The sequence below is a fragment of the Ceratotherium simum genome, chromosome 9 (assembly GCF_057802395.1).
Source record: "Ceratotherium simum simum isolate JZ-2026a chromosome 9, ASM5780239v1, whole genome shotgun sequence".
Classification (NCBI taxonomy): domain Eukaryota; kingdom Metazoa; phylum Chordata; class Mammalia; order Perissodactyla; family Rhinocerotidae; genus Ceratotherium; species Ceratotherium simum.
The window spans coordinates 10,997,627-11,014,210 of NC_141908.1; the positions used below are offsets into that span (position 1 = coordinate 10,997,627).

A 16,584-nucleotide genomic window follows, 5' to 3' on the forward strand; every position below is an offset into this window, starting at 1 on the left:
GGATGTGGGGGAACCCCAGATGGAATACAAACAGTAACAAATGAGCCTAACTCTATCCCAAATGAATAACATAACCACATTGATAGGAACAGAGAAAAAAATAAAAGAACTAACCTAAGTAACTTTGGAAAACTGTGTTTTAACTAGACCCTGTAATGCCACAGACAAAAAGAACACAAATACTATAATCTAGTTAGTACATGTGTTTCTCGCAGGGATAGAGGTTAGCAATTCTGACATTACTTTATGGATGTACTAAGATTGAACAAATAAGTAAAAATATTTTAGATAATGAGAGTGGGGTTAATCAGGAAGAAGTTACAAAGGAGGATGGGGGAGGTTAAAATGAACCTCGTGGGGCTGACCTGGAATCAGAAGTATCATATCAATTCGTGTTTTACATAGTTATGTAGATAGAGAGATACAGAGATACAGGTGTATGTACATGTGTGGGTTAGTATAAATACATATATTTCCTAGCTCTGTCCACTGAGAGAGCCTAGAAGCACTGAGAACCCAGTAGTAATGAGCACCCACGTCTTAGTTTCTAAGCATCATTCTCCAGTAAAAGGAGCTAGGGCTCCTTGCAGAAATGGTTGACTCCAGGGCTGAGGCAGAGAAAATACAAGATAAACCTGGAATATCTCGTAATGCCAGAAAGTAAGGAAGTGCTTTAAAAAGGATGGGGGCAAGGTGAGAGGACACAGGAGTCAACCTGAAGGAGCTCCCAATGGCCAAGTTGGAACAATTTGAGCCACAAAATAAATAATGATAGTGTTGGATTATAACCCATATAATAAAATAAATATCCATTATTCCATTCTGATAGAAATAATAAATGAATGAATGAAGGAAGGAAGGAAGGAACGAGGGGGAAAGGCAGCTCATGGAAATCATCTTTAAGCAAACACCATGGTAGTAACCGTTGTAGACAGGATCCACTGGTGGATGCTAAAATGAGTGGGAACAAAGTTGAGTAGAAATATGATGTCTGCATAATCTCAAATTATCTCCTCTAAGATATTTATTAAGTAACAAGGGAAAAGTAGTAATAATTTTTCAGTGCAGAAACTCAGCAGACAGTACTTGAACCAAGTGATCAAGATAAACATGACCAGTAATAAGACATATCGACATCACGTACCACTTGATAAGGTGCCCCAAGCATGACATGGACCTTTCTGTGGAATTCTTGCAAAAATGTGTAACAGGGGCTGAAGCATCCTGTTTTTATGAAGCTCTCCAAGTGATTCTGATGTGCAGCCAGGTTGAGGGCTTTCTATCTAAGAAGAGCAGCAGAATCTTCCCAGAAGGAAGCCTGGCCACCATCCACGCCATGGCCGAGCCCTAGAGTATTGCCCTTCCCCTGCAGAAGCCTGGCTCAGGGCGGTGGACAGGGGAGATGTGTCCCAGGGCCTCTTCTCCAGCCCTGGCCCCCACGGCTCCGGCCAGGAGCACCCATGTTTGTTTTCCTTTGTTGGTGTAACAAGATGTCTGACCCTGAGATGAGCCTGACCAGCCTGTCCTCAAAAAAGGCCTTGGTGCCAGACAGCAGGAATTCTGACTGGAACATTCTGGCACCGGATTTCTCTCATGGTCTCCTAGTTTTTCTCCTTTTTTGCACCCCTGCTCCCTATGGTCAATTCTCCACACAGGCCCATAAAGTCTGTTTAAAACAGAAAACAGCTCATATTATTCCCTTGCTCAAAACTCTCCAGGGCTCCCCATCTCACTTAGAATGAAATCCCAAATCTAAAGTCCGTGTCCTGGCCACAGATCCCACGTGACCTGGCTCCTGGCCACCTCCACTCCATTCATTCCCTGCTTTCCCCTCTGCTTTAGCTGCCCAGGCCTTCTCACTGATCCTCAGCAGGCCACGCACACGTCCTCTGAGGGCCGCTGCACGTGCCGTCCCCTCTGCCTGGAGAGCTGTGTCCCCAAATGGCTGCCCAGCTTGCTCCTTCCTTCAGTCAGGTCTCTGCTCAATGACACCTCCTCTGGGGGGCCTTGGTGGCCACTCCCTCTGCCCTTGCCAACCTTTAGTCTTCCTTTGTAGCACTTCTCACTACCTGACATTATACTACACAGGGGTAAATCTGGTTTTTGCTGATGGCGTGTCCCCTTTGCCACAGGGCAGGCCTGGGGTGGTGTCCCTTCCTGGTCCAGGTCTGTGCCTGGCTCCTGGGTGGCACTCAACACTTCTGAGTTTTCTGTGTATGTGTGTACATCGTTGTGTGCAAATGTTTCTGTGCATCTGCACGTGTGCACATGTCATCACCTGGAGAACCACTGCCTGGCCACAATTGTGGCATGAGACTCTGTCCCCACAGCAGATGGGCACCCATCAGATGCCAGCCTGCAGACACACCCTGTGCTGGGGCAGCCAAAGGCCCAAGGCTCCTTAGTGGTCGTCAGGACCAGTCTCTTGGGCCGAGTAAGACTCCCTGAGGTGCTTGGACTTGTCCTAGGAAGAGAAAGGAACCCCCGGAAGGCAAGTGTGCCATTTCTGTCATCGGTGGGATGGGGGATATAAGTGGTGAACTTTGACTGGTAAAAGTAACATGACCTCATTTTATCCCTTAAGCTGATGAGGTGGGACAAATTGGTAGCTTAAGAAAGGAAGAGGAGGAAATAGAGGAGGAGGAGGAGAGGAGGAGGAGGAGGCAGAGAAAGAAAACACGCAGAGTTGGCTGTGGGTGACTCTGGAATGAAGCTCTGGTGTCCTCAGGCAGCGGCAGGCAGTGTCCCTGTCCCCGACTGCCCCTCTTGCCAGCACAACTGACCAGCTCTGAGTTCTGGGTGCCCAAAGAATCCCTCCCTGATTATGCCCAGGCCTCAAAGTCACACAGGCCTCTGGGTCTTCACCAGCTCGGGAATCACCTGGCTCTGGGACCCTCGGGTTTCTCCACTGGGGAGCAGGAATAATGTGGCCTCTTTCAGAGAGGGTGTGAGGATGGAAGGAGCAGCCCCCCATCACGGGCCGGCAGGGGGCCTGGCACATGGTAGACCCAGGGGAATCTGAGTGTTCTTCTAGCTGGAAAGCCTGCCTCAAACCTCACACAAAACTCCCTTATTAACTACTGCCTCTGTCTCATTCAGTCATTCAACTATTCATCATATTGTCTCTCACAAGACTGCTGGGGGTGGAGTAGTGATGCTAGATTCAGCGAATAAGAATACAGAATGCCCAGTTAAATATGAGTTTCAGATAAACAATGAATTATTTTTTTAGTGTAATACGTCTCAAATAGGACATACGCTGTTGGGACATGCTCACACTAAAACATTATTGGTTGTATATCTGAAAGCTAATTTTAGCTGGGCACTGTTGTATCTGGCAACCCTAGTTTTGAGAAGCAGGGTCTGCCTCCGCTGTCAGTGTCCCCTCCCCAGGGCATTTCCCATAGGAACCTGGTGCATAACTGAGTGACAAAAACTTCTACTTTGCATGTGGTCTGGGCTAGGTTTCAAGAAAGGGCTCTCACAGACCCGAGCTCATTTGTTTACCTCCCATATTGAGTGACAACAAGGAAATGGTCATTAACAACATTTACTTGTCTAAAGTATGTGAAGAACTGCCTCAAACACACTGTGGCTGGGGCCTGTCCCTAAAGACTTCCGGTTTCGTGATGGAAAAACAAATCCCAGAAAAATGTTACAATCAATGAGTTAATGAAGAGCCTTTTCAAAACTGTACATTCAGTCTGATATCGGCTATTTAATTGTGTGCATAGAAAAAAGAATGGAGGGAATACATCCAAAAACACTTGGATAATCATGGGCTGTCATACTATAACCCAACGTCATCAGCCCTACCAGATTGTGCATAGAAGTGGAGTCATGTTAGAAACACAACCAAAAGGTTTTTCCTGTTGTGTTCATAAGGACTCCCAGCCCCTTGGCAATGACCTCCCACCCCAGGTGGTTTTGAGAGTTCCCAGAGAGGTGTTTTCCAGTTGCTCCCAGACCCGTCTGCGAGCTCCAGTCACCCCACAATGTCCTCTCCATCTCCAGCCCCTCCTCCCTAGTGCCTGCCATCAGCGCAGTCCCTGGAGAGGCAGCGTCCTCACCAAGGCCGCTCTTTCCAGGAGTGGCTGCCAAACCCAAAGTCAGCCATGCTCAGGGGGTCCCTCCCCAAACCCTTCCGACTCTGGCCCTGGGCACCACACCTCCAGAGGCCCTTGGAACGCTAAGCACCTGGCTCTTAGCCTCTCGTCACAGCGGCTCACGCCTTGCTCAAGAAGTCTTCGGGCCAGCACTAAGTCTTGCACCAAGAAGCTTCCAACCTTGCTATCATACTAGTGACATTTTATTTTTAAAAAGAAAAATTATAATTTAAAAATATATACATCATCCACATTTCAATTTTCTTCTCTAGAAACTTTAATTCCAAAAATGGCCGGAACATAAATGGACACAAAGGACCACCGTGACCTGCAGAGAGCAAAGGAGAGGAACTGACCTAGTGGTGATTTTTATTCTAGAATCAGGTGTGAGTTGAGAGCCTTGCCCCGCAGAGTCTTCATCTCCTCCAGCATCTTTTCTCCTGCCTTCTCCGTCGGCTGTGCTTGGTCTTTCACCTCTCTAAACATCACAAACCCGATAAGGACATGTCAGGGCACGTCACAGAACACTCGAGCCACCCCCAACGCCCCGCTGCTGGGCCCAGCATTGCCAGTGGTACCTCAGTGAAGGTTGGGGGAGCCGTTTTATTATATCTATATACAAAGGTTTTAACTATATTTAGTGATAATTTAGTTACCAGTTGAAACACTTGGTTAGTAAGTACTTCAAACTGGCTTCCAATCTCAGCTGCCCCAGTTTCTTAGCATGGCCAAGTTACCTAACTTTCAGTCTCCGTGTCCAGATGTACCAACAGTGGTAATTCCCATCTACCAGTCTTGTTGTGAAGGTGAAATGAGAAATTATTCATAGACCTCCTAGCACGATGTCTTCTACATGCTCAGTCAGCACTAGTTGACTCCTCATGTTTGTGAATAAAGTAGACACACAATATCTCTGACTCCAACAATGGCTCCAGAAGGGTGAGAATCAAGAGGGAGGTTATGCACCTGGATCAAGCAGTGGGTGACGTGGAGCCCAGACCTTTGCCGAGTGTGCAAGGGGTTGCTGGGTAGAACCTTCCAAATATCTGGGTGGAAATGATGGGTGCATTTGGTTGAAAGGACAGATGTCTAAAGATTGTGAGCACAGCTATACGATCTGCCTGGATAGGAGAGTATACCATAAAGTTAAGCGCTTCTGAAGCACTTTCTAAAGAGGGTGAAATGTAAAGTTCTGGCAAATGCCTGGCAGTTTTGAAAAAGCAGAAATATCTGAAAACAGAGAATTAAAACGTTCCCTAATGCATAGAATTAAAAAAATTAATTGGTACCAATTTATGGAATCAATTTAAAAAATATATAGCTAATTTCTCCCTTTAAAGATATTAAAGATTGAATGATATTGTGAAATTCTAAGGAGTGTTGAATGATGTGGCAGCAGCTCAAGTCACTCTCACAGTTTCTTGGACATTTTGCAACATGAGTCCCCTTAGTGGGTCCTGAGAGAGCTGAGACCACCACTGGGGCAGCAAAGAATCTCGGGTTAATTACAGCCATCGAGGGAGAGCAGATGATTCTTTGCATCTATGAAAATAAATATTTGCCCCAAACCAAATAGACAGTAGTCTTCATGGCAGAAATTAAATGTCATTGATGTGTTCTTTTTGTTCTGTCCCTGTCTGGCCAAGCTCTCGTTGAGTGTGTGTCTGAGAGCGACGACTCTGTCAGCTTCTGGCTGAGGCTGAAGGAGGCGAGGAAGAGGAACAAGACCACAGAGAAGACAGAATTTAGCCTCGGATGATGCTTGATGTGAGCTGAAGAGAACTGCAGAATAACGTAACTTTCAAAAATCATCTATGGGACATCAACTGGTTGGAATACTATTCAGCCAATAAAATGATAATTATGTTGACAATTTTGACATATGAAAAATGTACATAAAATAATTGAAACTGCAAAACAGGTGAATTCAACAAGCCATGGATATGATTTTTGAAAGTGTGTGAAATGTATGTGTATTCTGAAAGAATTGGAAGCTAATTTGGTGTGCTGAAAATGTTTAGAGTTCATTGTTAGTTTTTTTTGTAAAGTAGATGAAATACATGAAAAAAGAAAAAATGATATGCCACTCTGGATAAACATATAAAGCAATAACTTCTATTTCATTTAACAATAATTTGATAATCAAGTGGCATTCAACGTGAGCTCTGTAGTTATAAAGGGTGAAAAAGCATGTTAGAGAGCAAGGGAGCAGAGAGGTATTGGATATTACCCCCCTCAACGGGCAAGCCCTTCTATGCCCAGGGGTCATTTTTGAAATAGGAAAAAAGGTTCTTATTTAAAACTCTTAGCCAACTATTTGAAACCTGAAATAAGATGCAAAGTGCATCTGTTTGTGGAGGTGTCACATTCTATGTGCTGTGTCATGTAACGTAATATTTTATTGTTAATTGATCAAAACAGATGCTCACTGAAATTCTATTTAAAATTTTTATTTCCTAGATTTTATTTTTACCAGAAACTGCCAATCTATTTTCTCAGAAGTGCTGGTTGCTATAGGCCTCTGACACTATCACAAACAGACTGAAGGACCCCCTACCACTCTAAGACTGTGGGCATTCCTTTCGGAAAAGGCAGGGCCTCCCAAAACACCCTTAATCAAATCAGAAGACAAACTAAGAAACTTACAATGTATATAAGAAAGTGTAATTCTCCTTAATATATGAAGGACTCTTACAAACAAGAAAAAGATAAACACTTCCTATAAAATAAGCAAAACAAACCCCTCATAAAAAAGAAAAATAGCTGATAAGCATAGGAAAATTTTTAACATTGCTTGTAAACAAAGAAGTTAAAATTAAAATGATAAGGTGGTCATTTTTTCATCTACCATATTGGTAAAGAAGAAAAAAAAAATGATAGTATTCTGTATTGTTCAGGGCATTTGAATGTGGGCAGTCCTGACCTCTGGTGGTGGGAGGTATGTTGATGTACTTTCTGGATGGCAATTAAGCAGTATATTTGAAACCTAAAAATGCACATTGATCTAGCATTTATGTTTCTAGGAATTTATCCTAAGGAAACAGTCTAACAAGTTTGCAAGGAATTATGGCCCAAGGATGATTGTTGCAGCACTACTGGGAATAGCAAAACGTGAAAAGGGTTTACGTGATCATCAGTAGATGGTTGGTTAGATAAACTATGGCCCATCTACCAGTGAAATATAACAATGTCTATCTGCATTTATAAATATATGTTTACGATGTACTGCTAAATAAAAGTGTAGAAGACAAAGCAATATGTATAATATAATTGAATTTTGTTCAACTATATATACAAATTTAAAAGAATATATATACAAATAAATATTTGGGAGACCATACATCAAAATGTACAAGTTACTGCCTCTGGGTAATAAGATTATTGTTTTTATTTTATTCCTTATATTTTTCCATAATTTCTGACTTTTTAATAATAAAAAAGTCATTTTTAAAAGAAAAAGAATAAAAAAGTATACTTGGAATTTCAAACTTATAAACCATATGAACTATAGGTGGTTACTTACATTACAAAAGTGTTCTTTACAACTAGTTTTCTGAAGGATGATGATGATGATGTTTGCTTAGCTAGCTGGCCCCTGATGGAGAGGTGGAGGGAAGACTTAACATTTGCTGAGCATCTAGTTCACATCAGGCAACTGGCTAGGTGTCTGCACACTGGCATCTCATTTCATCCTCACAACCACCCGTGAGAGAGATTTTATTTTCTGCATGTTACAAATGAGGAAACTGAGGCCCAGTTACCGAAGGTAAGTAACTCGGCTCGAGATCTCATGTGTAATAACTGATGGAGCTGGGGTTCAGCCCCAGGTCTTGTCTGGCTCCTGAGCCTGGGTTCCTTGTACTGAATGAAACTCCTTCAGCTATTAATAAGAAACAAACACATCTCTGAAATTAAAGGATAAGCAAATGGAAAAATTGGATTCAGTTTTTAAATGTTTACTTGCCAACAACATTTGAGGGAGCGTAACCGTGCATAAAATAAATACACATCTAAATATCAAAAGCATCGGAAACGTGTCTCTTTTGACATGTTTTTAGATTCGGACAACATGACAGTTCTGTACTTCATGTAGGACAAGTTTTATCCCAGGCTACCTCTTACTGAGGCATGAAAGCATCCACTTACTTCTCTTTCTTGGTGTCCTTGGAGTCCAACAGAGGGAATTCCACTTTGATCATTTCTGGAGTCAATATAACTTCCACATTCTGTTCATCAGGCTCACTGAAAAGGAATAAGATGGTTAGCTGGAATGGTTTTTTCCTTCCCAGAATAAAATAGAGAACATTATGATCATTTAAGAAGTACACAATTCTTGTGGCTTTCAATGTTAGGTACACCTACTTCTGTTGAGTCTATGTTAAGAGAAGCACAAGGCTGTATATTTTTAAAATAGAGTTACAGAATTCATATTCTTTTCAAGTGCACAAGGAACATTTACCAATATTGACCATATCTTGGACCATAAAGAAAGCCTGAATGAATTCCAAAGATTGAAATCATCAGAGTATGTTCCATGGCTACAATGGAATTCAAACAGAAATTGATAGTAAAGAAGAAAACTAAAAAATCCACAACTGCTTTAAAAATTAAACTATTTCTAAATAATCTATGGATGACAGAAGAATTGAAAGGGATTTAGTCTATTTTTATTTTCTTGTGGCCTGGTATTCCCTAGAGCAAGGGTAAGCAAACTTTTCCTGTAAAGGGCTTTGCGGGTCGTATGGTCTCTTCTACAACTGCTCAACTCGGCTGTTGTTGCAAGAAAGGAACCATAGAAAATACATAAATGAATGGGTGTGGCTGTGTTACAATAAAACTTTATTTACAAAAATAGGTGGCAGGCCAGATTTGGCCGTGGTCCATAGTTTGCTGACCCCTGGCCTAGAGCTCTGTTGTTCGATGGTTAGAGCTGGGTCATTGCGTGTATGGGTTCCAGCTGGAGCAAAGTAGGGAGAGAGAGTGTGGAGGAGATAGGCTCACTCCATTATGGGTTCTGACCTCAGAAGTAGAATATCTCACGTCTGCTCATCCTCCTTTGGCAAGGGCCTAGCCAAACAGATGACTTAACTGCAAGGGAGGCTGGGAAATTTAGCCTCTAGTTTCAACAACTCTATTACTCTAGAAGAAGAGGAGAATGGATTGATAGCCACAGTCTCTGCCACACTCAGTTAAAGAGAAATGCTTCCAAAATCAACAAAGGCTTCAAAGTGTGGAATTACAAACAGGAACACTTACTCAGCAGCAATACATCAACAGAAGTGGGCATAGCAATTTTCTGTTAAGGAAAATACCCTTGTAAATGGCAAAAAGTTGTTCCAGTCCCATATGAGTGAAAGCCAACCCTTACTCAGCAGCTGCTATATACGAATCACTGTGCTGGTGCTTTGCAAACATTATCTTCCCATTAACAGTGCCCTGACCTCTGAGGCAGGGAGAACAACAAGACCTCATTGTGAGGACCAAGTGAGACTGCTTGAGGCACTGTGCCAGATACACATTTAGTGCTCAGTCTATGTCAGTTACTCTAACACCATCCTGCTCATCAGCATCATTCTGATCTCCTTTAACTGACGAACCTCTAAGTAGGTACTATTATTCCCACTTCAGAGATGAGGAAACTGAGTCACAGTGGTCTGCACATCAGTGCTGAATGGAGGAGGGTTAGCTAGGTTTTGGTCCGCTGACCGTTTCCCCAGCGGCCCCGCCAAACAGGACTTGTTCCTCTGAACCTCAAGGAAATGTGTGTCATCTGGCCCTGGCTGCAGTGTTCTTGGGACATGCCCTCATGTGGTGGTTTGAGGAGAAGATGCTTCAACCTTCCTATTCAGACCCGGATTCCAAGCTTTAGATGCTCTAGTATTTCCAAGCATCACTGCATGTGGGCAGGTCTTACAGAAACCGGATATACACCTCAGATATTTAGGATTTCATTCATTGATTATTTACATGTAAAAATGTTTAAGTGGTCATAGCAACAGGAGGTTCGAGGACATATTTCACTGGCTGTTAGATGCTCATCAGTCAAATCAAATTTAAGCACCTTGGTTTGGGGCCTATATTTCCGTATGCCTCTCCATACCCTACCCATTTTCCAAGTGCTAACCCAAGTTCACATGACCAAGAAAGCCTTCCAAGCCCATTTAGTACCTCTGCTCGCCCCTCCCTTGAGCTCCTGGAGCACCTAAAGACCAGCAAATTTGACACCTTAAAGACTGTCTATTCTGTACCACGAATTTAGCATCTTATCTAGTTAGGAGTACTGGTTGGGAGTTAGTCTTATCTCGTTTGGGTTGCAAGCTCAGGCAATGTGTGCTCTTTTGAAATCTCTCACAGCACCTGGCATATTTTTGGAAAACAGACTAGATTAGAGACCAAAAGTAAAGCAGTACCGTTCGACTGTTTCCAATCTGTCTTCTTCAGGTAAGGCGTCAAGAATGGCAGGGACGTTTACAGGAAGCATAACTAAATTGAAGGAATCACAGCTGTGGAAAAATCACACAAGCAGCCACGGATGAATGATTGCATTAGTGGTCATGGGCTCTTTATATAATTTTCCAAAGCACTTTTATTTTACCACTGGTGAGGCCTCAACCATTCTGCCTTTCTTCTCTCCTGAAAACCCACTCATGTCCCCCTGGAGGCAAAGGCAGATGTGGTAGGTTCCAGTCAAATCCAAGAGAATGTTGCCAAATAAGACATTTTCCAGAGTTTAGAGATATAGAATTTTCAAACACTACATAATAAAAACTGAACACACAACCATGAAGAAGAGGAGAAAAGATATAAATGGATAAAAGTTTTCAACAATGTTCTGGAATAAATTCCTTGAAGCTGGGGAGAGTGCTGTCTCATGAAAAAGAGTAAAGGACAACAGAGCCTAGACACACAGGAAGGAACCTGACCTCCTCAGGAACCCTAGAAGGGTTGCAGGTTGAGGGTCAGGCAGGAGGCAGGATTGGAAAAACACAGTGACTAATTGAAGCCTCCTCCGTGTGTGCATACTTGTCTTGCAGATAAGTTTCTTCCTGTTTTTTACTTGTGCAAATATGTACCTGCTTGCCAAGTATAGAGATTGGATGAATAAAACCATGGCACATGGTTTTTACAGCTGTAAAAAAGAGTGCAGAAGATATCTATAAACTACTATGGAGTGATTTTCAGGAGATACTGTAAGTGAAAAAAGCAAAATGCAGAAGAGCATATCTAGTGTGCCACTTTTTTGTATTAGAAAGAGGGAAAATAAGAAAAATGCATATATTCTGCTTAGCGTTACAAAGAGAAACACAGGAAGGATAGGTTAGAGGACCAAGCTGGGGCGCGACAAGGGGTGGGAGAGAGAGGGGAGGGGGTGACACTTCTCCGAGCATGCCTTCTTGTGTAGTTTTGAGCTTGGAAAGCATGTTAATGTTCTACATATTCAAAAAATTAAATTAAATCAGTAAGAAAGGGAAGGCAAAAAAATCCCAAACTGAAAGCAAACTGAAACGAATAATATTTCACATGAATTCCATAATCACACTGGAGGGAAAGAGAGAGAAAAAGAGAGAAGGAAGGAAGGACAGATGGAAGGAAGGGAGGGAGGGAGGAAAGAAGGAAGAAAGAGAAGTAATTCGAGTAATTTATAAATCCCGTATTTGACTATACATTCAGTCTTGGATGGGATGGGGGTAGGGGGAAAACTGCAAATGAATCTGAACTCTATTTATTATGCTTGTTTATTAAAGTGGTTACAGGTGAAGTGATTCTGAAACCATTTTAGATGTACTGTAAAAATGAGTGAATGTGTTAGGAGCCAGGGTCCTCAGTGGGAGAAGGGACACACAAATATGGAATGAGGGGAAGCAAGCAATAACTCTGTGGATATGGACTTGGATTATAAGCATTGATGTGAATTCATGATTTCTGAAATATGTATATGTGTGTGTACATGTGTATCTATGGGCACATGTATATGTACATACGTGTACAGTCATGCGTCGCTTAACAAAGGGGATATGTCCTGAGAAATGCATTGTTAGGTGATTTCATCGTTGTGTAAACATCACAGAGTGTACTTACACAAACCTGGATGGGATAGCTACACACCAAGGCTACACACCATATAGCTACACACCATATAGCTACACACCAAGGCTATATGGTGCTGATCTTATGGGACCACTGTTGTATATGGGGTCTGTCACTGACTGAAATGTTATGCAGTGCATGACTGTATATATGTACGTGTGCATGTATTTTGGTATGTACATGTATATATGTATGTATGTGTATTTGTATATATATTTATATATATTTCCCCACATACACCCCTGGCTTGTCTGCTGAGGGGGCCAAGAAGCCAAATCTCCCTGGTAGCAATGTGTATACCTAGCACCCAGATTTTGGTCTTTAATACCATTCCTCACTAAAAGGAGCCTGGGCTCCACGATCCAGAGATTAGTCCTATTTACTGACGTCACGACAAAGAGTGCAGGTTCTACCTGGCAATCCCGCTGAAACTTCTGACCTCGTACAGCCAAGGGGCTGCCTGCCCAGAAGAGGGACTGAGAAGTTGAAAGCCTGGACTTCTCTCCAGAGACCAGGCTGGTCTGGGAAGACGGAATGGCAACAACCAAGAGGTTTTCATGAGATAAAACATCCAATTTTTACATTTAAGACCACGTTCCTCTAACTCTTTTTAATGTTAATATGTTCTTCTGAAATGGAAATGGTGACAGTAGATGGTGGTCGGGCGTTTTGTTTTGTTTTAACGCCTCACTTGGCAAAGTAAAACTCTGACAACGCTAAGGCAGTTCCCAAAATTCTTCCGGACATTTTACTAGTTTATAAAATCCAGAAGTCTGGAAACTACTGGATTACATAATTTCTTCAGCTGCTGCTGCCTCTCAGATTTTATGGAAGTCCTAGAGACTCAACAGATTCTCTCTGAATTTATTAAAGAGCAAAGAAACCAAGTGAGCTGTTTTGATTATTATGAATACAAAAATGACTTGGAGTGAATAAGCACTAAATAACTATATTGTGCGGTTTAACAACAGATAAGTCTCAGGGACGAAAGATACAGGAAAGTACCTCATAGGTAACAGGTAGTTTATTCAAGCAAAATGACAGCAAAGTTGAAGTATCATTAATGGATTTGTAGGAACTTAAAAAAGGAATACCATTATTATTTTGTAACTGCTTTAGGAAAAAAAAACAGGATCTTGAATCTTCATCATGAAATTCATGAGGAACTATAGAATCCTCTCTTGATTTTATAATCTGTCATGCATTATGGCTTATTTATAAACAAACTGGCCCAACACAGCACTCAGACACAGAAGCCAAAAGTAACAACTCATGTTGAAGATTTTCTTTAATTCATGTAGAATTCATGTTTAATTCATGATTAATTCAAGGCCCAAGGTAACTGCATTCTGATTGCTTTTTGAAAGGACAGCCTCGGGAGATTTTTCCAAGGACATTGCTTTGGAAAAAAAATAGGATTTTTTTTCTTATTTCTTGAGACCTGTGCGTGCTGACAGCTGATGGACACAGCAGTCTCCACTTTTCACCATTTCTCGTTTTGCTTAGTCAGTCTCCTGACAGTACCCCACACCCAGCTACGTTTCGTTTACCAATGACGTGAGTCAATTTTGAAGTGTCCTCACCCCACAGCAAAATGAGGCAGTGTGTCAAGGTGGTGGCGGACCATCGCCATCTGGTGGCTACAGAGTGACAGCAAAAGTTTGGTGGGTGGGGGCAGAGGGTAGGAGAGCAGAAGAGCTATTAAAGATGGTGCTGGATGCTTCACATCGTCATTTTACTTTAATCCTCACAATAGCACGGTGAGGATGCCATCACCACTGCTGTTTCACAGGCGAGGAAATTGTTGCCCAAAGGGCTTCAGTAATAAGTAACTCGCCCAAGGACACAGAGCTGGTGGCACAGCTAGTGAGTAAAGGAGGCAGGTCTCTGGACACCCAAGTGTTCGTTCTCTACAGAATCCCCTCCGATTCTGGAGATTTCAGATTTTGGAAATATGCTAAAATGAAGAACAAAGATGCTCAGTTCATTCTGAGATGGCAGTGGGGTGGATGAGGTATGAATGAACTCACAGAAAAGGAACTAACATTTTTGAGCTGCCAGCATATCCAAATCCTCTGCTTGGTCTCATGTTAATCTCCAGGCAAAGGAGGGTAGGAGAGAAGCACTAAGGAAATAATCCAAATGGCCGGCCTATGGAAAAGCCTCTGGAAGTCAGGCTGGATTCTGCTTAATTCAAGAAGAGCTTTTCTGCTAGCAATGAAGGAAGAAGTAAAATTAAGTGTTCTGAAGTTACAAACTGGATTTCAACTATCTCCTCAAATACTTGGGGAGGGGCAGGCGGATGGGTACTATCAACGGATAGTACATCGGGAAAGCTTTCCTGCTCCTACTAAAATGAAAATGTCAAGGCTGAGAAGGGTTTTCGCAACAAGTCCAATCCCCTTGTCTTCTGGACAAGAGGACTGCACCCACAGAGGTGGCCGAGGAGCGTGGCCAAGGGCACACAGCTCCTGGAGGCCGTGTGGTATTCTGGCGAGGGAGAGGAACCTGAGTTTCTGTGTCAGAGGATCCAGGACACCCTGGTGGGAGCCGGGGGTATAAAGGTCACTTGCTGATCTTGGTTGGTGGCAGAGCTCAGGTTTCCTGACCACTCCTGGGGCCGTGACAGGGCTCTACCACCTTGGGGTGGGCCTCATTCTGAATCAAAGGATTTGAACACAAAGTGACTGTGGATGCTAACCATTTTGGGATATGTATCACATTTGCTCACCAATAACTCATTTAACGATGTTTATAAGACAATGGACTAAGGAAGCAGATTTTAAGGGCTTAGAAATGGATTATTGACCAGGCAGAGTCCTAAAGAAAAGGCATCAGCCTCCTTGTTTGATATCTTAGGGCTTTGAAGAGTTGTTAAATAAGCAAATTAGCAAAAATGTGGTTACTCTAAATTTCTTCTTTCTTTGGTCCAACAATATTCTCATCTACCCACTCTGTTTCTGGAGCTGAGCTATAATGTCCCTGTATGAAGACAGCCATGGGACCCACAGTGAATGCCAGGCTGTGGTGTGAGAGAGAAGTGGATCCTCTGGAATGGGATATGGACGGTGTGGAAGGCTAATCTCAGCAACTTAAAAATGTTAAAAATTGACCATGAGAGCCAGCCCTGATGGCTTAGTGGTTCAAGTTCAGCTCACTCTGCTTCGGCGGTCTGGGTTCGGTTCCCAGGTGCAGAACCACACCACTTGCCTGTCAGTAGCCATGATGTGGTGGCAGCTCACAAAGAAGAACTAGAAGGACCTATAACTAGAATATACAACTGTGTGCTAGGGCTTTGGGGAGGAAAAAAAAGAAAAAAAAAAAGAGAGAGAGAGGAAGATTGGCAACAGATGTTAGCTCAGGGCGATTCCTTCCCAGCAAAAACAAAAACGAACAAACACAAAACACTGCCCATCCTTTAAAATAAATAAATAAAATAAAAATTGACCATGAACATTTCAGCTGAATTATATGGATTGGTTGTCCACTTTTATTAAGTATGGCCAATTAGCCACCTGTGACATTAATTTTTTTAAAGATATATTTAAAATATGAAAATCAGTTATACCTCATCACATTTCTCCGACTAGCAAACTTCCTTCATGCACTAAAAGCATAATTTGACATAATGGCATTTAACTTTTTGGGATCATGGCCTCTGTGATCCACGGGGCAAACATACTCCTGTGGATAAACACATGAGCGGTGGCTTACCTTCGTGTCATCTCTGTCTTAGAGGTTTCGGGCAGTGAGGAGAGAACCAGGGACTGGAACCTCTTCCAGTGCATCACTCCGGGAATTATGTCCTGTGATGACAGCCAGCACAGGGCACCGCATGTAAAGGAGCCGTTGGGTGAGGTGAAGCCCAGAAAGGACTTCCATTTCATTCAGCTGACTATTCTTCAGTCTTAAAAGTTTAGCTCTAAAATGTATCATTTCCGTCAGTTTGACTGAATTTTTCTGAAGCTAAAAGACAACTGCTCCAGCAAAGGGCCTTAAACATGCAACCTGGAATTCAAGTGGGGACAAAGGAGAATTTTTCTTCCCTTGATTCATTAGGCACACAAGCAACATGTCCTGGGGATGCAGGGCAGATTTGGCCTTACAACCTTTTTTGATTATTGTGGATGGGATGCTAATGCAACATTCAAAGAGCATGGGTCCTTCATCAAATGGCATTCTAGGCAGGGGGAAGCTCATGCAAATGCACGGAGATGCAAGGAGGGTGCTATCATGAGATGCCAGCTCCCACTGAGTGCAGGGCTTGTGGTGAGGACTGATGGAAAAGGAGGCTAGAGAGGCAGGCTGGTCATGAAGGGCGTTGGAGGCCAAGCTAACGAGCGTGGAGCTGCTCCCACCGCAAGCAGGGACCACTAAGGGTTTTCAAACT

The 16,584-nt window shown here is 42.7% G+C and overlaps 1 protein-coding gene across 1 annotated transcript in view; it reads right to left on the reverse strand.

Moving 5' to 3' along the window:
• Positions 1-4,378: 4,378 nt before the first annotated feature.
• The window catches only part of CFAP221 (cilia and flagella associated protein 221), a 97,286-nt gene continuing 85,080 nt past the window's right edge, over positions 4,379-16,584 (reverse strand). Inside the window, exons 21-24 of the mRNA XM_014782470.2 lie at positions 15,909-16,000; positions 10,517-10,609; positions 8,253-8,348; positions 4,379-4,584 (exon numbers count right to left, since the gene is read on the reverse strand). Of these exons, the coding sequence (XP_014637956.2) occupies positions 4,476-4,584; positions 8,253-8,348; positions 10,517-10,609; positions 15,909-16,000 (390 nt within the window). The 3' untranslated portion in view covers positions 4,379-4,475. The remainder of the gene's footprint in view (positions 4,585-8,252; positions 8,349-10,516; positions 10,610-15,908; positions 16,001-16,584) is intronic.